Source organism: Chiroxiphia lanceolata, chromosome Z (genome assembly GCF_009829145.1).
Source record: "Chiroxiphia lanceolata isolate bChiLan1 chromosome Z, bChiLan1.pri, whole genome shotgun sequence".
In the NCBI taxonomy this organism is placed as follows: domain Eukaryota; kingdom Metazoa; phylum Chordata; class Aves; order Passeriformes; family Pipridae; genus Chiroxiphia; species Chiroxiphia lanceolata.
The window spans coordinates 66,850,096-66,875,523 of NC_045671.1; the positions used below are offsets into that span (position 1 = coordinate 66,850,096).

General features: G+C 43.2%; 3 protein-coding genes across 13 annotated transcripts in view; 2 read left to right on the forward strand and 1 right to left on the reverse strand.

The window, feature by feature from the left end:
* BDP1 (B double prime 1, subunit of RNA polymerase III transcription initiation factor IIIB) overlaps positions 1-9,759 on the reverse strand; it is a 51,256-nt gene extending 41,497 nt beyond the window's left edge. For all 4 annotated transcript variants that reach the window (XM_032675793.1, XM_032675792.1, XM_032675791.1 and 1 more), the window contains exons 1-6: positions 9,584-9,759; positions 3,895-4,447; positions 3,142-3,248; positions 2,073-2,132; positions 1,586-1,726; positions 581-714 (exon numbers count right to left, since the gene is read on the reverse strand). In XM_032675793.1, coding sequence (XP_032531684.1) covers positions 581-714; positions 1,586-1,726; positions 2,073-2,132; positions 3,142-3,248; positions 3,895-4,447; positions 9,584-9,759 — 1,171 coding nt within the window. The remainder of the gene's footprint in view (positions 1-580; positions 715-1,585; positions 1,727-2,072; positions 2,133-3,141; positions 3,249-3,894; positions 4,448-9,583) is intronic.
* Positions 9,760-10,214: 455 nt separating this feature from the next.
* Positions 10,215-14,696, forward strand: LOC116780944 (small EDRK-rich factor 1-like). The gene is made up of 3 exons (XM_032676350.1): positions 10,215-10,372; positions 13,527-13,635; positions 14,177-14,696. The coding sequence occupies exons 1-3, from the start codon at positions 10,366-10,368 to the stop codon at positions 14,247-14,249; spliced, it is 189 nt and encodes a 62-aa protein (XP_032532241.1). The 5' UTR covers positions 10,215-10,365; the 3' UTR covers positions 14,250-14,696.
* A 2,050-nt stretch (positions 14,697-16,746) lies between these two features.
* Positions 16,747-22,194, forward strand: LOC116780336 (survival motor neuron protein-like). 8 transcript variants are annotated; one of them, XM_032675180.1, is made up of 10 exons: positions 16,747-16,837; positions 16,929-17,000; positions 17,091-17,228; positions 17,503-17,703; positions 17,833-17,943; positions 18,109-18,261; positions 19,292-19,363; positions 19,865-19,975; positions 20,889-20,969; positions 21,591-22,194. In XM_032675180.1, the coding sequence occupies exons 1-9, from the start codon at positions 16,799-16,801 to the stop codon at positions 20,943-20,945; spliced, it is 954 nt and encodes a 317-aa protein (XP_032531071.1). In that variant the 5' UTR covers positions 16,747-16,798; the 3' UTR covers positions 20,946-20,969; positions 21,591-22,194. The 8 variants fall into 8 exon arrangements, with proteins under 8 accessions (XP_032531071.1, XP_032531072.1, XP_032531074.1 ...); XM_032675181.1 differs by having other exon boundaries at positions 21,595-22,194; XM_032675183.1 differs by having other exon boundaries at positions 17,503-17,676.
* Positions 22,195-25,428: the final 3,234 nt, after the last annotated feature.

Here is a 25,428-nt window from a genome sequence, read left to right on the forward strand (position 1 = left end):
TTTTTCCATCTACAGGTGTAAAAAGTCCTTCCCAATTGTAAAAGGTCTAGCACGGTGTTGTCAGCCTAGAGATAATAACCAATTCACAGCAGGAGTAATAAAAAAAGAAAAAACAACCCACTCTTTCATAAGAACAGATGTCTATTTACACTGAAATCAGTCCAGAGATACTTTCTGTGATTTAGTCCTGCCCAGGTTGGAATAACCAAGTTAAGAAGTACTAACTGCTCCATATAGAGCAGTTGATCTGTACACCAGAATCAAAAATTATGCTTTTAATTAAGCAGACTAGCATTTTTCATCATTTTTCAGCATTAAACATCCATGACAGAAAAAAAAAAAAAAATCACAGGTAGCCTATGTATAATATATAATAAGGCACTGGATTCTTTAAAAATACCAATTTTCACAGTAAAAATCATAGCTCTTCTTATTGTAGGAGTTGGGAGGGTTGACACTACATGACACATAAGTAGATCCATTTACTCCATTGGGGAAAAAAAAAAAAAAAGTCTAAAGCACAGGTGGAAAAGTAAGACTTTTCTGCAGACTTGAAATTTTAAACCAAAAATATACTCACCTTTATTTGACCACGGTTTTGTGTAAAAACTTTTCCTGAAGCTGGAATATGTAGTTGTAGAGCCACGCTCAAAGATGGGATCATTTTCTTCTACAACACATGGACCTTTTGTTCTTAGAACTTCTACAGTTAAGCTGGAAAAGCAAACACACAGAGACTTATCTGAAAATATTGCTAAGAAGGCACATAGCAGACGTTTATAAGACAGATATTCAAATTTTTCATGCCACAAGCGAGCATTTGTACTTTGAAACTAAGTTTAATAATTACATTAACATGTACTTTAACGGGAGAATGCAGCAAGAAATCACTACCCTACTCAGCCTGTAAGTAAGTAAATTTGCTTTTTCCTTTTTGTAAGTATAGTACAGATAGACATAATTAAGTATCTTTAAAAAAAGACTTCTTAACATTCAAGAAATTTATTTTGCAAAACCACAAGAGCCTCCCAATATCCTTCTAGAACATTTTCAAATTCTTTACCAGGCCTGCTCTACCCTTAAACCTTGGGCTAAATCTCATGCTAGCAATACTTTTGGGGAACTCAATAATTCAATAATCTACTTTTTAAAAGTCATATGCTAAGCAAATTTTCTGAAGAATAAAGCAGCAACATGCAAAATGCAAAGCTGGAGTAAATCATACTGAAAACCAAGTAACAGTAAGCAGATACATGTTAACTCTAAGAAACAAAACAGTCAGCTAAATAGAAGACATTTGAAAGTTTGACAAATCCCCAGTGTTCGTTCTCTGGAATGAAATACATTTTCCTCTTTATCTCCTTCTCCAAAAACATTTCTTATAAAGTCTGCCACTACTGAGATGCAGAGAACTGCTGCTCCTTTGCCACATACTTGCACTGTTTCCTAAGTAAGTGCATCTCAACTCTCAACACACAAATACATACTCATGTTTGCCCCAGGCCAAAGTAGAACTGTTCTCTATCCCCAAACTAAGCTGCAATGCAGTACGTATTGTCCGTGAGACAGGCACAGGATTTGTTACCTTTCTTCATCCAGAATAATTGAACCATCTTCTGCCACTTTCACACGAGGAACTAGAAGTGGGCCATCCTGACTCTCCTCCCCATTCTCTTCTTCTTCCTCCTCCTCTTCTTCATGACCAAGAGTACTTTTCTCCTCCTGCCTATAATTTTTAAGACAGCAAGCAAAAATAGTTTTGAATTGCTGCTCAGTATGTCAGACATTCACCAATTTAATGAACCACTCAGCAAAGCAACACATCAACGAGTTGGTCAATACATAAACTCTGAAATCAGCTTTTCATTCTATTGTAAAATGGAAATATGCAAAAATGTAATACTGAAAGCAAAATGTTCTTTAACCAGCCTACATTCCCAAATTACAATTTCTTATAAATAAGGGCTGTGATACTGAAACATTAAAAAAATAGACTTAGACTGTATTACCACAGAAACATGTTTTTTTTAACATCAGAAAATTTTTTACTATACTTCACCACAAAGACTAACCCTTTCAGTTGACTCAGCGTAGAATTTTTTTCTGTTCTCTTTTCTTCTGCCAGTGAAGACCTGGAATTTCATAAAAAGCTTGAGATGACTGTTTATACAGATACATTTCTGCTTCATTCCACAAACCTGGCTTTTACTAGACAATGGACAAAAAAACCACAAAGCTTTTTTTTTTGTCCATTCTTTGTATCACATCTAGACTTAAATCAAACTAAACAACCACTTAATGCTTAATGAATTATGCTCTTTCTTGTGTCAGCAAGCACAAAAAAAAGATACTTTGAGCAGTAATCCATTGTAAGGTATAAGAAATGTAAGAGTATCTTGCTCATTACCTCCTGAAGGACTCTTCAGTGTAAAAGAAAAAATAACAAGGAAAATGATCAATAAAACACATAAACACACAAACATTAACAAGCAGGTGATAACAGACAGTACCAGAAAACTTATCAGCTACTAAGAGAAAGAACAGGATTTGGATAACCATACTTCCATTTATGTGATTGCTTTTGGCAGTTGCAGGAAAAAGGCCCTGCTCTGTCTGTGGCAGCCTGTGCAGCCAGCTGCATTAGTGTTCCCTGTGTCTGTGCACCCCTGGGATGCTCACTCAGCCTTGCTGCTGGTGAAACATGTAAACAGAACAGCAGCAGCTACATCCATCCAGATGGAATGTAAAGACCTCATGGGTCTTGCAGTGCATTTTGCACTTCAGCACCAGGAAGGAGAAATGCTTAGCTTCCTGAGTCCACTAGACCTGGCAGGCAATCATAACATTCCCAGAAGCCATAACTAAAAATCTCACAGCAGGTAACTGGGGAAAAAAATAAAATTCTACTATTCTGTATTTCTACAGAGATAAATTAATACTTGGGAAAGGTTCATGTTTGTGTATTTCAACAAGTACATTAATCACCATTCTCATTTCTGTATGAGGAGTAAGTAGATGTGAAATAGGAGCTTTTATTCCCATTGCAATAACACTGCATCTGTGCTAATACTCCAGATTTAAGTATTAAACAGGTAGAAAAATAATTTAGCTCAAGGAGAAAGAAAAAGAAGTCATACTTACTTCATAGGATTGTTTTCTGGCAGATAGTATATCAAGTCTCTCATGGTCATTTTAGAACGATCTGGTGGAGAACGCCCTTCGATTATTGGGGGTCTGTGTTTCAACTTCTTCCATACAAAAAAATAAAAACAAACCCACTCAGATTCACCCTGGAAGTACTTTACATTTCACAAATTAATATTTTTGTTTGCTAATGAAGTACCCCATTCAGGGAGTTCTATTGTTCACACACACACACCACCACCAAGAACCAAAATACGATTATATTAAAAGTGTCCCTTTGTCAAGAGGGCATCAGAGACAACATTTCAGAGAAATTCAACATCTGGTAGAAATAAAAGTTAAAAGTTATTCGAAATTACAGAACTCAGACAATGATCCACTTGAAACACTATGAGAAATACCAAATCCCAAGCTTCTTACAGCACACTTCCCTACTTAATACCAACTGTGAAACTTTAAAATTGGAATGCTGACTATAAAATAATACCAGGTGTAATGTCAAAAAGACCTGTGGGTCTAATCAAATGAAACAATACACAATTTCTTGTGAAATTCATATTATTAGTGGACAAAGTTCTACTACTGCTTCTAAACAGAACAAACCCATATGGAGTTATGAGGTATCACAGACTACTAGCACTGAGCAGCTGATGACCACCAGAAACCACTAATGCAAACAGATAATGTATGCTAGGTGAATCACACGCCTTGCCCTTTACAAACCAGCACAGCTCAGCACAGAGGTCTTACCATCCGCTCTTTCTTCAGCTCTTCTTTAAGCATTTCTCTTAACTTCCGAGCTTTGAGGATCCTTTCACGGTCAGAACATGTTCGTTTGTCTTTTTCAGGAGAAGGTTTCATAGGAAGCTTTTCCTCCTGTGTTTCTGATCTCTCCTGTGTTGGTCTCTCCTTGAGGGGAGAGGGTACATTCTTCTGCAAACTGTCATCATTCTTCTGAGCAGCCACACCAACAGTTTGCTCTTTATTCATCGATTTCTTCAGCGGTGAAAACTGCGGCACTTGTGGCACAGGTGTTTTCTTCTCAGGAAGCACGGGAGACTTTAAGGAGCTCTCAACACTACTCTTTTCTGGTGTGGGGGAATCCTTCTGAAATGAAACACCGCCATCAGGAGCCTGTGATGTTCGCCTCTGCAGTCTTGGTGCAGAACGCTGAGCAGATGAAGGTCCAGCTCTGGGTTTGACGAGATTTGGCATGGTGGAGATCCGTTTTCTTCTCTGCGTAGGCATCTCTGCAGGTTTACCGGCTTCCCCAGCATCACTGGAACCATCAGCCTTGTCATCGCTGGAAAATTCAAGAGATTATTCTGAAGGACTTTATGGTGACACATTTTTCACTCTTACTTTCGAGATATGTTTATGGGTAAATCAGCATAAACCCCCTGCTACAGGAAAATTGTTATATACAAAAAGCAACGTTAGGATCAACCTGTAGCTGGTACTTCATAAAACAATCAGCTATAAGAGCTGGCATATTATTTTCTAATATTAATTACTCATCAACTAGCCCACAACAGTAACATGTCCCCACCCCCCACTTCTTTTTTTGGAAGGCTCTCTCCTTTCAGCTAAAAATACCGGTACAATAAAGCTTTATAAAAAACAAATAAAAAATATAAAAAATAAATATATAAATAAATATATCACATAACACAGGTGATATATTAAAAACGTTTTAATAAAGCTGTATGTCACAAGCGGTTTGATGATTTTTATTACAATAAATGTAATAAATTCCTCTTACATACACATTTGCAAGTAGATGATATGTAAACTGTGAATTTCAGAAAAACTTTTAGCAGGCAAACTGGTTGCTGCTTATACTTAACACATCAACTCTTAGCTTCCCTGGAAAGCCTTCTTATATAAGTACTTTTCCCATCATTTACACAGAAATAACTTTCAAAGTGCAAGTAAAATTGCGAACAATTATGATCTCCCCAAATCTGCTGACTCCTCCAGGGTTCAGCTTCATGGCTGTTGCTCACAGTAAGACTGCAGCAGAATTATAACTGAGTCATAAAGAGGGGTTTTTTTTTAATTTTATGTTGGAACTATGCCCTGTTTCTGTATATGAGGACAACCACACCCACAGTTCACTTAGCCATTTTCAAAAATGATCAGGTGCAAATGCCTTTCAAGGAATATAAGAAAAGCATAAACATACGGAGAAACTTTTCTAAATCCTCTCCAGCTATTGCCTGTGATTCAGGCAAATGGTGCATATAATGGGTTTGCATTTAGCAGCCTCTGTTAAATGGTTGAATCAGTTTGCCCCACACTGCGAGTTCATAAACATTTCTAGTACACAGAACATCGCTGGACGAGGAGTTCAGAGGGGTTATTACACGGTGCCTGCCTGTGTGTTTTGAATGAGATCCTTGCAATTCCTTTCAACACCCTCTGTTCTTTGTACAGCAGGAGACAGTGGAAAGTAATTCTTTTTCACCTTCTCCGTACCACCTGTGTTTTGTGGAGTTTTTAATCAGAGTGCCACGCTGGATTTCTGAACAGTTAAACACAATTTAGCAGAAACTGTAGGAAAAAAAAAGAATTATCTTGTGCTTTGAAAATTTTCACTTCTCTGAAAACAAAACAGGGTAAAGTAACCAATGCTACAGACACAGATTTGAGCAGCTGAGAAGGAATGCTGTAATTTGAAAGGATAGATATGTAATACATTTTCACATTTACCTTTACTTTTCTTGCACACTACACAACACACACATTGTGCTGCATGTGTCAATCAAATACCTCACCCAGGAAATCAAACTGTGTGACTTCTGTCAAATCCACTCTTCCTTAGAGACAGAGACAACCCATTTCTAAAATGCATCAGCTAGAAAGATATCTAGAGCTTCCCAAAAAGCTAACACTGTCTGCTCTGCAAAAAATCCCTATTTACTCTCTCCTATTTGGTTGCTGTACACCTTCAAAAGCAACCAAGAACTTTAAGAACCAGTTTTTTAGTGGAACTTAGGGTGATCAAATAGGAGAAGGAAGGGAGCAGCTCTCACCCATGCCTTTTCTACTTGCTCCCAGGACTATAAGTTCCTCTGGGAGTCTCCCAGCATTTCAAGCTGGATACCACCTTCTCTGTCCAGCTGAGTTGTGGAACCCACCACAGTTCTCCAGTGGTTCACAGGTCTCTTCTTCTAAGAAGAATATTTTCCAAATCCACACATCTCCAAAGAAGCTCACCCTTAAACACATCCCACACCTTCCAAAGTGCTGGCAAACACATTCAACATGAACAATTTTAAAACAGTTTTAATTCTCTTACAATTGCTCCTTTTATTTTTTTTTAACAGAAGGGTATGGTTTTGTGGATTTGTAAGCTTGGATATTTTTCATATTTATTGAGAAAAATATTTTATGTGCTTGTTACTTAAAATCACAGAATATCCTGATGTAGAAGGGACCCACAAGGATCACCAAAGTCCAACTCCTGGCCCTGCACAGCCCCAAGAATCGCATCATGTGCCTGAGAGCATCTTGAACTCTGTCAGGCTTGGCACTGTGACCACTTCCCTTGGGAGCCTGTTCCAGTGAACCACCCTTTGGGTGAAAAACCTTTTCCTGATATCCAACCTGACTCAGCTTCATGCCATCCCTCAGGTCCTGTCACTGATCCACAACGAAGAGATCAGTGCCTGCCCCTCCTCTTCCCTTTGCAAGGAAGTTGTAACTGCAGTGAGCTCTCCCTCAGCCTCCTCTTCTCCAGCTGAACAGACCAAGTGCCCTCAGCCACTCCTCACACGGCTTCCCCTCAAGGCCCTTCACAATCTTCACTGCCCCCCTTTGGACACTCTCTAATGGCTTCATATCTTTCTTATATTGCAGTGCTCAAAACTGCCCCAATATTCAATGTGAGGTTGCCCCAGTGCAAAGAAGAGCGGGACAATCCCCTCCCTCTGGTGATGCTTTGCCTGATGCCCCCAGGACAGGGTTGGCCCTCCTGGCTGCCAGGGCACTGCTGACTCAGATTCAACTTGCCATCCACCAGGACCCCCAGGTCCCTTTCCACAGCACTGCTTTCCAGCATCTCACTCCCCAGTCTGCCCATACATCCACGGTTGCCCCATCCCAGATGCAGGTCTGGCACTTCCCCTCATTGAACTTCATATGGTTGGTGATTGTCCAGCCCTCAATTTTTTGAGGTCTCTCTGCAGGGCCTCCCTGCCTGTGAGGGTGTCAACAGCTCCTCCCAGTTTTGTGTCATCTGCAAATGTGCTCAGTATCCCTTCCAGTTCTGTGTCCAAGTCATTTGTGAAGATGTTGAAGAGCACAGGGCCCAACATGGAGCCCTGTGGGACCCCACCAGTGACAGGTCACCAGTCTGATGTCACCCCATTCACTGTTACCCTCTGTGCTCAACCCGTGAGCCAATTGCTCACTCAGTACATGATGTGTTTATCCAGCTGTGGGCTGGACAGTTTGCCAGAAGGATCCTGTGAGAGACAGTATTGAAGGTTTTATTGAAATCCAAAAAGATTATATCAACTGGCTTCCCTTTATCAGAGGGTGGGCTACCTTGTCATAAGGTTATGTGGCAAAGGTCTGTTTTTTAAGGCATGAGAATAGATCAGAGTGCCTTTCCAAATAGCACCGGTACCTAGTTTTGAAACCTTGTGTTATATTCCACTGAAGCACTGGTTAAACAAATATAAAAGTCTTTAACAAATCTCCTGAATTAGCAACAGTATCACAAAAGTGAAAAATAGTAAGAATGTTTTCATTTAAGAACAAAGTATCAGATTGCAAAAGATCCAGTAACATAATCTTTGTAACATGCGAATTTTATAAATAAAACCTGAAAGAAAAACATCCTTAAAGCACAATGCAAAAGAAGTGAAGACGTAAGACACAAGCTGAAAAAGAGGTAGCATGGGTTTCCCAAAGACATGCCATGCCAACTCTGATATCAGAATTTCTAGTCACAAGAAACAGAAGACTGTAAGATCTTCTCACACTGTTATAAAGGACAACCAAAAGAATAGAGATATTCATGAAAGATGTAGAACTTAAAAGAAGTAGAAAGGTTGTGGTGAAAAGTAAACATCAGACTGGGGAAATTTCCTGAAAAACTGATCTGTACTGCTTTTGGTGGGGACAGAGTTAACCCCTTTCACAGTAGCTGATCTATTGTTTCAGATTCGTGACCACAAGAGTGTTGACAGCACGCCCACGTCCCAGCTATTGCTGAGCAATGATTAAATAGCACCAAGGTCTTCTCTCATGGTGCCCCATGACCGAGCAGACTGGGGATGGGCAAGAAGCTGGGAGGCAACACAGCGGGGACAGCTGACCCCAGATGACCAAAGGGATATCCTAGGTGGTATCATGTTCCTCAGTAAAAGCTGGGGAAGAAGAAACACAGGAGGACATTTGGAGTTACGACGTTTTTCTTCCCAAGCAACTGTTACGTGTAATGGAGCCCTGCTATCCTGGAGACAGTAAAATACCTGCCTGGTGACGGGAAGTGGTAAATGAGTTCCCAATCTTGCTTTGCCTACTTGCACATCTTTTGCTTTATATATTACACTATCTTTATCTTGACAAGAGAATTCTTGCACTTTTGCCCTTTTGATTTTCTGCCCATCCCATGGGGCTGGGAGGGGGCAGGGGCGTGATGAAGCAAGCAAGGGCTTAGCATCTAGCCAGGGTTAAACTACAACAGGAAGGTCCTCAAGGACTGGTCCTACGACCAACTTTACAACGTGCTTGCGCTACAATAAAATGCACTTAAAAAACTGAACAGTCCAAAAGGAAAAATACTAGAAAGTCTTCCCTTGTTAATGCACGGAGAGACGAATACAAAGGAGGAAGTGCTGCAAGAATGCAGAATCAAAGTAATCCGATTACGGAGCACAAGGAATTTTTGCTGTACACAGCAAACCGGGGCTCCCGGCTGCAGCAGAGCCAGAAACCGAGTGCCAGACCACATTGGGTCCCTGCTTCGCAGTTTTATCTTACAGAATCAATTAGGTTTGAAAAGACCTCCGAGATCATCGAATCAAACCTATGGCCAAACACCAGTATGCCAACTAGACCACAGCACCAAGTGCCACGTCCAGTCTTTCCTTGAACCCCTCCAGGGACGGTGACTCCACCACCTCCCTGGGCAGCCCATTCCAAGCACCTGCTGCGAGACCGCATCTTAGGTTCTGCTTAAGCTGCGAACGCGTCAAACACCCAGAAGTCGTTGTCCGACAACCACGTACGCGCTGACACCGGGCACCGACCGCGGGGTCTCCCAGGAGCTTTTCGGGACGAGCCCCCAAACACAGCAGGGGTAGGGTACCACAACCCGCGCTACGGAGAGCCCCACCCGCCGCCCCCGCCTCACCCTGCGCAGGCCGATCCTGGGAACTCGCGGGCCCAGACACGGCCTCACCGGCCCGAGCTTGGCGGGACTCACCTCTCGGCCCGCCGTGCCTCTGACGCTCCCGCCGCGGCCCCTGCTCTGTCTGCCACCGGGGAGCCCGAGGGCTCCGGCGGCTCCGCGTCTGCCCCGCCGGTGCCGGGGGCGGGGGCGGCGGCCCTGCCCGGGGCGCGCACGTTGGGCCGCACGGTGAGTCGGGCCCGCCGGAACATGGCGGCGCTCCCGGGAGAGGCGCGCGCCCGCCCGCCCGCGCGCTCGGCGGCGTCAGCGGCGCGTGGCGGCGGCGGCCCGGCAGTGCCGCGAGCCCCGGCGCCTCACGGCGTGCGGCCCCGGCGGCGCGCCTCGATACGTCATCGGCGTGCGCCGGCGGGCGCATCGAGGAGGGGCCGGGAGGGGGAAAGCCCGTGCGGGGCAACGGACAACGGCACCGAAACCGCCTGTAACGGCCGGGCACTCCAAAGGCGCTTCACCCCTCAGTCCAGACACCCCTAAACTGCTTTCTCTGCTCCGCGTCGCCCGCCATGACCAGTTCGTTAAACAGAGCCACACCTCATCTCCCCCCCCGCCATGCCCCGGCCAGGGCTGACGCTCCACAGCGGCCCCGCGGCCCTCACGGCGCTGGGGCGGTAGCGCGCAGCCCTCTGATTGGGCCGAGCCCGCGCGCCGCCGTGACGTCAGCGGCCAGTGAGGTTTCATAAGGGCCGGCGGCGGCAGGCGGCTCGTCAGACGTTTCCGGCGGTAGGAGCAGAGGTGTGTCCCGGCGCGGCCGTGGTGCTGTCGGTGGTGGTGCTGGTGGTGCGCGGCCTGAGCGTCTCGCCATGACCCGTGAGTGTCGATGGGGTTCAGCGGGGCTGCCCCATGGTTCTGTCGGGGAGCGAAGGGGGCGGTGGGACTTGGGCCGCTCTCCCGGTCGCCTCCAGGCCTGGGCGCGACACCGAGGGGCAGCCCGGCCGGGGGTCGGCCGGGGGCCGGCAGTTCGCCGCGCTGTGATGCCGCTGCCGTGTCTGGGTTTCTGCAGGCTTAGCGTCCCCGCAGCGAAATCCTTCCCGTAGCGAGTGCGTGGGTATGGGGCGCTGGGTCTGAGGCTTCTTCGCAGCCCTGCCGCCGTCTAGAGCTGGAGGCGAAAACATCCTCCCCCGCCTCCTGGCGCAGCTGTGCCTCGGGGCGGGACGGAGGAATAAAGGTGGTGATGGGCTGGAAAAACAGCCACCGTCCGTTTCACACCCGGCTGCCGCCCAGAAATGGAAATACAGGGGTTTTATATCAGTGCTGACTACCCAATGCTACACTAAAGTTGCGGTTAAGGCTGTCGTTGAAAGGGCAGCAGGACTTGGTGAATCATCACCGCGTTCAACAGCAGTGTTGTTGGTAGACCCGCTCTAAAATGGCGGAGAACTGTGAACCAAACCCAAGATGCTCGCTCTGGAGTCACTCCTGTGCCTTCCGCGTATTATGCTTGGCAGTACAGAAACTGCTTGTATTTAACTGAGGTTGTGCTTGCAACTCTCACTCTTAAAAACACGCAGTTTTGAGGCTGTGCTTTCACATTCACTCTTGAAAATACACAGTTTTGAAGCCACTCTGCTGCAGGAAGTGCAGCCGAAGACCTGGATCAAAAACAGTTTGTGCACAGAACAGATTTTGAACATGAGGAAGTGGCAGGTTTAGGGCTTTTTTTTGGTATTTTTTTCCCCTGGAGTTAGAAGAGCAAGGACAGGTTGAACTAAGGCATATGTCTTGCACAGGCAGGCTGGGATGGGGATGCTTAAGCGTGAGTATAAGCAGAAAGGGTGTACTGGCCTTTATAGGGCAGTTCATGCTTGAATTTCACGTTACAGAAAGCTGAATTGTCATCTAGTGGAACAATTTCATGGAAGATTTAGGTTGATGTTACAGAATGTAGAAAACAGCACTGGCTCCCTTGAAGCTAGGGATACTCATTCAGGATTCCTGGTGAAGTAATGGAGCCAAATAGTCCTTGGAAATGTTGACTTGGAAGCAGGCATGGTACAATTAAGTTTCTTTCCAGACAGTTATTTGGTCTTCTATGCTTTGTGTGCATTCTGTGTTGCTCAGCTTTTCTTCCTGCTCTGCTTTACTGTGCAGAATTGACAGCCAGGCTTTTTGGTGACGCCATTGTGTTTAGTTCCTAAGTTTACACCCGCACTGTGTGTATGGATTAACTGCAGAAACCATGCACGGTGTTCACTTTTAAAGGAAGGAAGTGCCTGAGGTTAAGTGTGGAGGGTAATTGCTGTATGAATTCTGAGTGTGTTTTGACTTCCTCTCTTTTTTTATGGTAAAGGAAGATACTTGATTTTTTTTTAAAGACCACAGAAGAGCTCTTCTGTTGCTGCTGAATTGTTCGTATGACGTTCGTGGCTCCTGAGCACCACAAAACCCAGGAACCATTTATAGCTTGGAATGTATCATCTGCTCATGAGTCATCAAGTTCTAATCAACACTAGTGCTGCCAGAGATAGAGAGCTGTTTCAGTCCCTGAACAAACAGCTGCCCTTCTTCTAGGTGATCTCTGGGGACGGGATAATAAGGAGGATGAGCAGAAGTTCTCTTTGCTTTTTCAAAAGGTAGTACTCGATGTCCTGTAGCAGGTAAAGTGTATCTTCCAAGGCAGGACCAGCCCTCAGGAAGTAGCAGGCATAATAGGCTGTTTTCACTTGGACTTCTGGCAGTACATGTACTGTTGTGAAGAATGCACAAAACTCCTGCTTCTTCAGGGTTGCTCTTGTCTGCTTCTTGACATGGCAGGTACCTTTGTCAGCTCAGAAATGGGGTGAGTACAGACCTGTGGATCATACCAGCAGGTTGCTGTTTAAAATTGACCCAGTCCTAAACTGCTTCCATATATCAGAAATTACAGGCACGTGAAGACTGGAGAGATTTCTGGCTTCAGGACTGAAAGATGGCATAGGTAGTCATAAGACTAGAGAGAGACCAGAGAAACACAACAGAAATTATGGGTAGATGGAGTTTTCATTTTTGAGCATGGAAAAATGTGATCTGTATTGTATAACAGCACAACTGATTATGCCTAGCATACCTGGAACACTTTGAGTCCAAAAGGAGAAGAACAAGAAGAAATAGCAAGTCAGTGAACCAGTTCTGGCAGGTTAGAGCAGACTAGAGCTGTAAGGAAGAGAATACAGAGGAAAGATTGCCAGCTAATGCAAAAGAGTTTGCAATTGTGATGGCTGTGGCCATTGCCTGGAAAACCCTGAGTATTTAGATGGAGAGTTTTGATGTTGTGCCTGCAGGAACCTTGTCTGATCAAACAGATTGCATGCCTCACTTGTTGGCAGTTCATGGGGTTGGTAACTGGGGTAAGTTTTCTGTTCCCTGAAAAGGTGTCCTCTACACTGGCAGTGATGTGGTCTTGTGTCTTGATAGATAGATAGATAGATAGATAATGTTATTCTTCTCACTTTTGTTGAAAGTTAGGCTAATCAGTTGCTAAGGCCATGCTGAAGTACTGCACTTGACTTCAAATAAAAAAATCATTTGAGGTCACCCCTTCAGTAGTATTTGCAATTAGTTTTAATGCTGTTCTTTCCATCTAGAATTAATTTGTAAGCTATATTGGTTGCTGAAATTTGTCTGAGATGATGACTCTTGTTTAGATGAGTGACTGACGTGATTTTGCCTAGGCTGTTGTGGGATGGCCTTCCTTCAGTCTTTTATGGCAAACTGCATTTTATTTCGGTAAGAAATGTTGAAATTAATTTTAAAATTGATTGAAATTCATTTTGGACATGACCTAGAATTGTACATGTGAGAACTAACAGGCTTTAATTTCTCCCATTGTGCACTGTGGGGGGGGACACTGATGGAAGATGCAGCCATACCAACTCTACAGATTGTGCCACACCACAGCACCTTTATAACTGACTTCTACACAGGCAAACGGTGTGAGGAAAAAAACAAAGTGGTAGTAACTGCTTAACTGTATATTATCTTACAGGTGGGAACCAGCGTGAACTTGCCCGCCAAAAGAACCTGAAGAAAACTCAGGAGATCCACAAAGGCAAAAGGAAAGAGGATAGCTTGTCTGCTTCTCAGAGAAAACAGAGGTAAGATCTAGTAAAGTTGAGTGAAATGGTTGAGCAGAAAAGGAGGGGGAAATGGGTCAGAAATAATCCAGTGTCTTAGCTGAAACAGCATTTAAGTACTTTGCTTTGATTCGTGGTCCAATCATGTGCCGGAGCATAAACCATGGATGAAGTTTTGCTCTATCTACTGTTAAACAGGTTTGGTTTTTTTGTCTCATAAAGCTTTTCTTTCTTTTGAGCAGCTTTTTGCCTGGTACAAACAGGAAAAGATTGTGTAATGCTTTCTTGAAGATGTGTCATCCATTGTGTCCTTTACTTCTACAACTGAAAGAATTATATAAGGTCTTCTAATCAAGTAACTTGTCTGCCTCATTGGATAATGCATGCACTGAAAAAACACGGGGTAATAAAAACAGTGTGCTCGTGGCTAACTGAGAAGTTTTATGCTAACCTTTTTCTCTTCTTGAAGATGGGATTGCCAAAGGGCAAAAATAAGCTGGAGGAGACTCTTCTTAGAAAAACTGTGAGCCAGTATCTGATATCCAACTCTTTTTCTTCACAGAGACTCTGAAATCATGCAGCAAAAGCAAAAGGCGGCTAATGAAAGGAAGTCTCTGCAGGCAGGAGCAAAGTGATCTGCCTCTATGGATAAGACAAAGTGCATCGGGGAAGCAGAAGGGCCTGGAAGATCAAAGATCATTCATAGAAGTGTCTGGCCATTAAATGATTAAACATTTATTGTGCAGAGTTGTTCAACTAGCATTAGTGTAGAGTATTTTCTGGTTACCATAGGCTTAGTTCTCTGGAGTGCTGTTTCAAAACTGACTACACTCTTCTGCATGTGTATGAATAAAAGTACCAAGCAGTAGCTTTACTCCAGCTTTTGCTGCATTTGTTAGTTTTACTTAATGGTTCCAGTAACAGAATTTCTGAATCTGCAGTTAGACCAAATGTGGTTGTCTCAGTTCTTGAAAGTACAGCTTCATTCAGAATGTGCGTAACTTTCAGAGGTCTGAACTGTAAATCTCATCTTGAAATATTTTTACAATAAAATGTTGCATGAAATACTGTCTAACTTGAAATTGTTATGCTTGATAGTCAGTTGATTTCCAGGAAGTTACCAAGAACACAAGGAATGAATAATGTAGTGGAGAAATAGAGTACATATCTGTAAGTGTAATATAAATAAAGTTTTTAAGAATTGCATATTATAAGCAATATCACATGCAGTGTAAGTCTGCACTATAGGCAAAGTTGCCTGTTGAATTGCAAACTCTCTTTGTGTACAAAACTGAAAGAATCTAGTGCTGATATTAACTAAGGAAGCTGCAGGCTTGATATTAATGAATTGCAGTGTCAGCAGATCTTGAAATTGCTGCATCACTAAAATTATTTTAAATAGTACTTAAACCTGCCTCAGGAATAAAAGTTAGTGTGAGAAAACTCAGCCCTTGCTTCACAGGCATGCTTGAGTGTATTGTGTGCTGACCAAGGGAGAACTGTCTAACCATCCAGCAGCCACTCTGGCAGTCACTTGCACCACCTGAGCTGAGACCAAAGCCCCTTCACAGCTACACACCCCACACTCACACAGACCAGGTTTCCCACAGCAGAGTCTTGCAGCGAAGATCCCTCACTCAGCACCCTTTTCAGCGAATGAATCCACGGGAGACTGTGTCCAGGCAGAGCTTTCTTGTAACTTTGTTACTCCATTTATATACAGAATAAGGGTCTGAGCTGTGAAGCCAGCCAGGTATTACTTACCTGCACACGTTCCACACAAACATTCCCGTGGCTGCCTTCAGCCACAGAGAACAGCAACCTTGCTTCAAACGGCTTTCCAGCTTGACCTTGTGATTGTTTTCACATACTCACTAATCTTAGCTCTGGCTTGCTCATGACCACAATATTTTGCTTTAATATTTTCTTCTTCTATCATCCAGGTGGCTGGTGTTGTCTTGTTTAGCTGCTCCTACAGAGTCTCAGATGTCCTGATCCTTAATATAACCTAATCTTGGTGCAATAACTAAATAACAAAACTAAATAACAGCTCGAACTGGTGCCTCTGAGGAAGGGCTCTGAACAAGGGAAACCTTGGGCTTTTATACCCGCACAGTCTAAAGGTGGGAAAGTCTGGGGGTCCTCAACTCCTGCTGTGTCTCAGTGTCTGGTCACCTGGCTGGCCCACAGGTACCTGTGCAGTTCCTGGCTTCTTGCCTGGGGCTTTCACCACCCAGAGCTTAACCTGTAGCTCCACTGCAGCTGCACGCTGAGCTACCTATGCTAAATGTGCTCCTCAGCAACTGTTTTCAGTCTCTAAAGAGAGAACTTTGTAGCCTTTGCTTGTGTCAGTTCTATCCTATAGTGCATTTGCTCCTTGTTAACAGGCCCCTGACACAGTTTGAGGAGAGCTGGAAGGAAAACGTAGGTGGTTCTGGCATCATAATACCTACAGCTGGTGAGAAAATAAGCAAGTTCACAGAATTATTAGGGTTGGAAGGGACCTCTGGAGATCATCCAGTCCAACGCCCCTGCCAAGGCAGCGTCACCTACAGCAGGTTACACAGGAATGTGTCCAGGTGGGATTTTAATGTCTCCAGAGAGGGACACTCCATGACTTCCCTGGGCAACCTGTTCCAGTGCTCTGCCACCCTCAGTGTAAAGAAGTTCTTCCTCATGTTGAGATGGAACTTCTTGTGGCTTAGTTTATGGCCTTTGCTCCTCGTCCTGTCACTGGGCACCACCAAAAAGAGTTTGGCACCATCCTCTTGGCACCTGCCTTTGAGATACTTATATGCACTAATGAGATCCCCTCTCAGTTTTCTCTTCTCTGGGCTAAATAGGCCCAGCTCTCACAGTCTCTCCTAAGAGAGACGCTCCAGACCTCTAATCATTTTTCTGGTCCTTCGTTGGACCCTCTCCAACCTCTCCTTGTCTTTCTCGCACTGAGGAGCCCAGCACCGGATACGGCAGCAATTCCTCTGCTGGCCGCTACTCGGTTCAGACCTGCGGCGGTGCGTGTCCCCGCCCCGAGCCCGTCCCCGTCCCCTCCCGGCGCGGGGGGCGGCGGCGCATCCCGGCGGGCACCGCACACGGGAAGGGGCCGCACACGGGAAGGGGCCGCGCCCGGCGCGGGACGCGGGGCCGGAACCGGGGCGCGTGCGCGTGCGCGGGGCGCGCGGCCATGGCGGACGCGGTGCTGTTCCGGCGCGGCACCGGCCAGGTGGGGAGAGCGGCGGGAGCGCGGCGGGAGCGGGGGCGGGAGCGGGGGCGGGAGCGGGACACCGCGCTAACCGGTTCTGTGCCCTCCGCAGAGCGACGACTCGGACATCTGGGACGACACGGCCCTCATCAAGGCCTACGACAAGGCGGTGGCCTCCTTCAAGGTAAGGGGGGGTCTGCGCGGCTGTGGCCGCACCCTGGGGCTGAGGCCGGTGGATTGGTGTTTATTGTTTTCCTCCTTTCTTTTCCCGAAGAACGCCTTAAAGAATGGGGAGTGCTCGGAGCCTTCCGACAAGCAGGAGAAGTGCATGGTGATAAAGAGAAAAAACCATAAAAAGAACAGAAATAGAAAGAAGAGCAACACAGCGCCTTTGAAACAGGTCAGCTCGCCTGTACATGTCAGTTGTGCTTGTACTGCGTGTTGTACTTCTCTGTGGTACTCAGAAGCAGCTTCTTCACCTTGGGAGTAACATTTTGGGGTGGGGGTGATAATTTATAAACCTTACTTATATGTTACATTGAGCAACTCCACTAAATACAAAAATCCCCCCACTGTAGGTGGGTGTCATCTTTGTCGTGGCTGGGACAGAAAGTAATTTAGGAAAAGGCACCTTTTCTCTGATTGTTGGCGTAGGTATGGACACGCTTCTCTTGCTTCTGTTGCAGTGGAAAGTTGGTGACAGCTGCAGTGCTGTTTGGTCTGAGGATGGTAATTTGTACCTGGCAACTATTGCCTCCATCAACCACAAGAGAGGCACGTGTGTTGTTACTTACACGGGATATGGAAATCAGGAGGAGCAGAACCTGTCTGATCTACTTCCTCCAGCCAGCGATGAAACAGTAAATGGGACGGGGAATTCTGGGGAGGTGAGGGACGCCTTTTAATTCTTTTGTAAAGGAAAGAGAAAACAGGACAATCAGCTTCTCTTAGTATGTCTGGTGGCACTGCTGAGACAGTGTTCAGAGAGAATCGATACACGATTCTGTTGTAAACAGACACAAGCTGATGGAAGGAATGAAAGTGTCCCTTTACTTCTTGAACTCAGCATGGAAGAAAGGGAGGGGACAACAAGAAATTCACCAGTAAAAGATAACGTAGCTAAAATGGTGAGCAGATAAAAGTTGTGAGATTATAAAATCACTCCTGAGTAGGACTGGGAGGGCTAGAGAGAGGGAAGGATGTGAATGGGACTTTCCAAGCCTTTTCACACTAAAAGTGTTAGCTGTGAACTCCTGTTTAGTTCATTTCCTAAAAATGTCTTGATCTTCTAGAATGAAAATGAGACTCCATATTCAACAGATGAGAGTGAAAAATCTTCCCAGTCACCTCGAAACAAAACCAACTGCACAAAAGCAAGATTCTCCCCTCAAAACCTGCGATTTCCTACACCACCACCACCACCACCAGTCCCAGGCCTGGGAAGAGTAAGCTCAACCTTATCTGAAATAATTCACATACCGCTGTTAAGCCTGGTATTGTAGTGAATACTGGGACTATAGCATTATATTTATCATTTTGTATAATTCAGCTGACAGTATTTTGGAAGGGATATACAGATATGCATGTTAGAATCTGTTGGTTTGCCATTTTGTGATAATCCAGCTACAGCGTAGCCCTTTTGCAGTGTTGCTGTCTAGTGAGGAAAGCCTTCTGCTGCCTAGGTAACACTTGCTTCACTGTTGCCATGTAACTTCGAAGAGGGAAGTTTTTCACTGGACTGTGCCAGTGCTGTTAATGATAGTGCTGTTGATGTTTTAATATTTCACTTTTTCTAGCCAATTGGTATGTTTCACAGCATGGGACTTTGAAGGCATCAAAACTGATGTCCACATGTCATAGAACCTTTAAGCTGTAGCTTCTCTACTGAATTATGAGGGATGGGATATTGATACACCCTTAAATTCTCCTGTGGTGTAGGAGTCTTAAGTAATAGTGTAGTTGAACTCAGCATTATGTTTTCTAAATATTACTGTTTGGGCAAAATTTCTTTATAAGGTTTTATTTTATCTTTTTTCCTTCATATCAGTAGATTTGTATCTAAGATCTTTTTTTAAGACGTTCACCAGTGTAATGGAATTTAATCAGCTTGTGCCCCCAGCCACACAGGAGCAGAGAAATTATCTGTTTGCCTGTGTGCATATTAGATATGTTTCTTTCTGTGAGAGTGCAACGACTGACTTCCATTTAGGAAAAACTTTTTAAAAATGCCTGTATTAACTAGAGCCTCGTTTCAGCCCTGTTTACCTCAGTGACACGTGTAATGCAAGCTGTGCTTTTCCAGTCATGGAATGTGCCACAGAAATAGCTACTGGGTGTATTTTCTTTAAGTTGCTGGGGTGTGTTGCCTTAAATTCAAGGCATCGTGAATTGCTTCACATAATTCTCCTAAGTAAAATCCTAATACTCCAATTTCCTTTTTAATTTGTACTGCTCCATTTTTTTTTTTCCATGTAGCCTGGATCAAAATGCAAGACACCACCATCATTTTTATCTTGCTGGCCACCACCTTTCCCAGCAGGACCACCGGTAAGTGATGGGAGAATGAGGAAGAAAGGTGTTGGTGATCTCAGGTTTTCTCACTGAATGTGCCCACTGCCTGTGTTTTTAGGACACATTGTTAGGGTCTGTATTTTTCACGTGTGAGCACATTCAGTTACAAATACTGCAATAATCTAACGCACAAGGTCTGATTTGCACTCGTTTTTGTGGCAGTGAAGCTGTTGGTAAGAATATCAAGGGGAAAATTATTTGAAGAAACTATACCTTAAATCAACAGGATTTTCCCTGAAGCAGATAATATTTCCCCCTAATAACAATTTGTGTACAAGCTACAGGAATCCTGTTTCTCCCAGGCTATGGAAATTACAAATGTTCAGAAAACATCATCTTATTCGACTCCTTTTCAGAGAACACATCAAGGATATGTTCCTGTTTTCCAGTTTTATGTTTTAACCTTTTAGAATTGGTTGCTCTCTAACCTGGGATACACCCTACTGAAACGAAGACATTTCCTTTGTGATTTCTTAGTTGATTCCTCCTCCACCACCTATGAGGCCAGACTCTCCTGAGGACGACGAAGCATTGGGGAGCATGTTGATAGCCTGGTACATGAGTGGTTATCACACTGGATATTACCTGGTATGTGCCACTCTGGTTTTGAAGTGTCGTCATAATTTTGTGTTCCTGTTGCTGCTGCCATTTGCAGCAAAAGGTGTGGGTGTTTTTTAGATCTCTTATACTAATCTACAATTTCTACATTTAAGGGTGTTTTGTATTGTGTAAGTATTGTTCTCACTGAGTAGGAGTCACATGAGTCAGCACATATATATATATATATATATATATAGTCGATGTTGTTGTAGTACTTTGTTCCACTGGAGGGGTTGGTTCCATGAGGTACTTTTATAACCACTGCCATATAGCCATTCTGAAACAACCAGTTCTGTTTTTGTAGGCAGGTGGAGTAAATATGTTTATTATTCAGTAGTCTTCTATGTATTTTCTTTGAGTATGAGTGGTAGTATCACGTTTAAGATCAGATTTGGCATTTTTGCGGAGACTTTTCGTCAGTAATTGTTTCATCTGGTTGTAGAGGCCCAGCAGAAGCTGTCAGCATAGTTGTGAAAATCTGTGACTTGTATTATTGATTCATATTTTCCTCTGTACACTTACAAAGAAAGAAAATTATGTCAAGAGTTGCACTGAGGGAGCTGGAAAGGGAGGGTTTGATGCCATATGATATCTTCAAAAAGACTGGTTTTGGAATTTCTTGTTTCAGATTATGTGTAATTGTGGATTGCTTTAATCTACTTACAACTGAACAAGAAATACATATTTGAAATTATTCTGTAGAGCAGTTGATTATAAAGAACATTGTAGTTTGGCTTCTCTCCTTTTTTAAACTGCCTGTTCTGCTTTCCACAGAGAGTTAAAAGCTATTCGTGATTTGTGAAGGACCGAAAAAGATTGTTCGGAAATACTTTTGTTCTGCGACTAAAGTTTTTATTTCCATGTTAGCAAAACCAGGATTTTCATAAATTGTATCCTGTAGGGTTTAAAACAAAGTCGAATGGAAGCAGCACTGGAGAGACAGACGCATGCAAAATGACTGTCATCGTTGTTCTGAAGGATTGTAAGTATCACAACTTTGCGGTAAATGAAAATCCAGTTGTTTTGAATTCTCTTCAAAATCCCATGAGCTTTGGGACCTCCATCTGCTCTTACAGCTCTCTACAAAGACTGCTTCTGCCAGTGTTAATCCCTTTTTTGCTTAGCAGCTGTGGAATAGTATTTTCTCAGCTAAAATGAAGGAAAGCATTTATTGCTCTGATGATAGTTTTAACTACAGTATCTCTCTTCATCAGGACTAACAGTACATCTTATTTGAATTATTAATAGTTAGTAGTGGGCTGTTTTGGAAACAAAGGGTTGTAAGTGAACTGCAGTTTTTTCATCTGTGTTTCCTTACAAGTAGATGTGTAGCTAAACTGTTTTCAGGACAAGATCAACATTTCAGTTTGATATTATTGAGCAGTTCTCTTCTCATTACTTCAGTGCCCATGCTTTCATTTGAAATACTTTCTTCAGAATTCTGCTGTATATTGTTCACTTCCTTATAAAACAAAACTATATTCTCTTCAGGATTTGTTTTCTGATTTTCCTTGACAACATGTAATTTCTGTGTAGTTGAGTAATTCTTTGTGTGTTTAAAGGAAAAAGCTATTCTATACTAATTTTTGCTTCTTTTTTAAAGCCAGGTACAAATCTTTCCCACTGAGAGGTGTTTGTCACTGTATCACCAACTGATGGTTGATGGTGAAGAACAGGATTCTATCAAGACAATTAGTCATAATGTTTTCTTAACACAGAGCTGCCCCCGTTAATGAGTGAAGAAATACCTTCAGTAACTTCATTTACTAGTAAGTAAATGTACATTGAAATGAGCCATTTCTTTAAGCCCCTCCAGTCAAATGTATTTAGCAAGGACTGCAGCAACAAAGTATTTCTTACTTCCCTGAGACAATTTCAAGTCTTCTTACCACATGACAGATTTAACCTTTTTGATCCCATGTGACAGATTACTTTTATCTCTCATCCTAACACCTCTTGTATTCCTCAGACATTTTGTCTGAATGACAGCACCAGAACCATTGATTATGGAACACTCTTTTACAAAAGAGAGAGCTGTGGCAGCAATGTGTTACAGTGCCCACTGTAACGGCCTGGAAAACTGTACTGTCATATTAACAGAGACATCTTATGGGTCTGATTAGAATCATGAATATGACAGCTTTATTCAGAAAGACTAATTTCTTGTTTCAAGTGCTTGTTAATAAAGTTTTACTTTTCGAACTTTGTGGTTTGTTTTGAGGTGGTTTTATTTTTAGCTTCTGTAGACTTTTGTTGGTTGGATGAATGGCTGGAATGTATCAGAAAGTCTTGCTGTGTTGCCTTTTCCTGAGTACCATTACTAAAAATAAATTAGAAAAAGCAGACTCTCTGAAATGTAATGCTAATTATGGACAGGTTGCATCATTTACCATGTAGGGCTGAATTCTAGTCTACAATTCTACTGTTGCAGAGCAGAGGCTGTAGGCACAAAACTAGGCAGTAATTTAGTTAATGCCAGTGATTTACTTTTCAGGAAAATACAGGCCTCAACTTTACTGCGTGCACTTCCTCTTCCTACTGTGGTCAAGTGTCAGAGAATCAGTTTTCCCACAAATTAAGAAAAAAGAGAAAAACTTAATCATAACTTAGCTAAGCTACTTTGAAGGTGTTTTTTTAATTGTCTAGCTGAAGTAAATTAAGATTGATTGCAGTGATGCAAAGCTGCTAAATCATCTGTTCAGCAACTGTTCATTGCTGAAGAGGCACAACTGCCCTCTCCCTTCCATGGAGTGCAGTCCTTTAATAGGGTACTCCAGCATGGGTCCTCCACAAGGTCACAAGTTCTGCCTGCAAACCTGCTCCAGAAAGGACTCCTCTCTCCATAGGGCCATAGATCCTGCCAGGAGCTTGCTACAGGTGCAGGCTCTCCGTGGGGTCACAGCCTCCTTTGATCATCCACCTGCTCCTCTTGTTGAGTCCTCTTTTACTCATATTTTAATATATTATTAGCACTTCCAGTCTTGGATATTAGTTATGATCACTATTACAGATGGCAACTGTTATTCCTGCAAGGAAAGTATAAAGTGGAAGGAAAGTGAAGGCACTCACCCTTCTGAAGTCCCCTGCACTCCACACAGCAGCACACTCCAGTCTTGAACTTACTGCCGCAGTTGTGTCCTCAATCCCACCACAGGATATTTTGGTCTTTTGTCTCTTCCTCAATGCTTTATGTCCAAAACCTTTTATGCAACATCCTCAAGAACTACCAAGAATTTCTAACAGGCCTCCTAATAACCTCACTGACTAACTTGTCTTGTGGCAGATCCAGTAAATAGGGATATAATGAGAATTAAGAAGGTTGGAGCTTCCCAGAAGCAGAGAAGACCTGACAGCCAGTGAATGCCAGAAAAAGGCAGAAAATTCCCTCCATGCTGGTTTAAATACACAGGACACAGCTGAAATTCTTCATGCATCAGAGAAATACTGCCCCAGTAGTGATTTTTCAGGAGCTGATTTGAACTGCCCTTCCAACGAGAACGGTAGAAAAATACAAACCAAATTATTGCTGTGACCACAAGCAGGTAATGGAGTATAGGCCCACAACTTCATACACAGCTTTTGCTTTCAGAAATAGAAGCTGTGTAGGAGTATGTTATTTTGGTATCTAGTAAGAGAAAAAGCTAGAATGGATTTGAAGTGTTCAGGCAAAACCTTTTTTTCCATTAGGAAGTGCTGAATGCAAAGATGAAAATATTACCAGAAAAAACTGTCTCAAGACACTGTCACCAGCATCAGAATATCTAAGAGCCAGCTGCTCAGGGCATTAGTTAGGCTTGGAATGGCCTCCTAGACCCCACTAAACCCCAGGGCTATGTCCTTTTTCTGCTAGTTTTTAAGGACACTCTTACAGTAATAGGCATAGCACAAAGGCTTTATAGGGATTGTCTGACTAAGCACAAAATGAAATGCAGGTGAACAATCATTTTTCTGCCAACACAAGAGAATGACTGCCTTCTATCCAGCCTGCAGGCGTGAATGGTAGAAAAAGCACAGAAAGAGCTACATTCACAACTGAGAATTTTCATATTTAACAGACTTTAAAACTGCCTGTGAGAACTGAAATGTAGTGTGCATTGTTTGTATGTGGTGAGCATGAAAAGCAGGGCACTAACTTAAGATAGAGGTTCAATTTTTTTTTGCTTGTTTGCAGTTTTAAGACTCAGTGATTACACTGCCATTTCTAACCTGACAACAAAGCTCACCATTTAAAAAATCAAGTCATATTTCATATACATCCAGAGTAACTCAGTCACTGATGTGTTTACAACCATAAGAGGACAAGAAAACCAGGTATGACCTACTGCTTCAGACACTGCACCTGTAACCTCTTCCTGAGGTGCAGCACATGACAAGAGTTTTGCGTTAGTCTCAATTCTGTTCTTTTGATGTTCAGATAAGACCACACGCTTCCACTTCTCCACCCACCTTACTGTCCTGTTGCTCTGAGGGCTTAGCCCAGGAGAGAAGAAAATGTGTAGTTCTGTCAATTCACTGAAGCCTCAGAACCAAATAGCATCTCTCTTCAATACTGAGCCCATCAAACAATAGTTTGTATAAACCCAGGTCTTGCCCTTCTGCAAGTTCCTTGCCTTTCAGCAATCTTACCTGCTACAAGAAAGTGAAACCACATAACTGCGAACACAGCAGTAATAGAATTCAGTTAGCTTTGAGTTTCACCATTAAAACCTAAAATGTGTTTTCAGCACATTTATAACAGCTGTATTTGAGCTGTCTTACTGAAGGCCAAGGTGAGTACCCACAATACCTGAAATTAATAAATGAAATATCCACCAATTAATTGCTCAAAAACATCTTTGTTGAATCCTTGCAAAAGAATATTTTGATCTGTAGAACTCCATCATCCACCAAAGCAAAAGCTTGTAACAACAGATATGTAAAACATACTTTCAGGGCTTCATTTTGAACAAATAACGAAACAAAACCAAATCACCACATTATAAAAAAACCCCAGTTTTATCACTTTCACATTTAAAAATATACACATTACCCATAATAACAGCTGGAAAAAAGCCAGAGTTCATTAGACAAGAACAGAGAAAATAGATACAAGTAATTCAGGAATATATTATAAGTAATAAAATCATTAAAACATTATGATGCCACTGTTCATCTGTCCTAGTTAGAACAGCTGGGACCAGTCCATCACTGTATGGGTGTAACCCAAAACTGTGTATTCTATAGCCTTCCATGCCATTTCCCAGAAACTGTTATCAAGACTATTTACACCCTCTGCCCAGAGCAGCCTGACTCCTCAGGCTATAAACTGGGTGTTAAGAGGCCTGGGAGATAGGAGGATGCTCCTGTCCTCACACCCATTGTGGAACTCCACGCCCTGAGGGAAGTACTGGACATTCCTGCCTGAACTGGAAAATATATAATCTTGGAGTCTTGGAACTTTT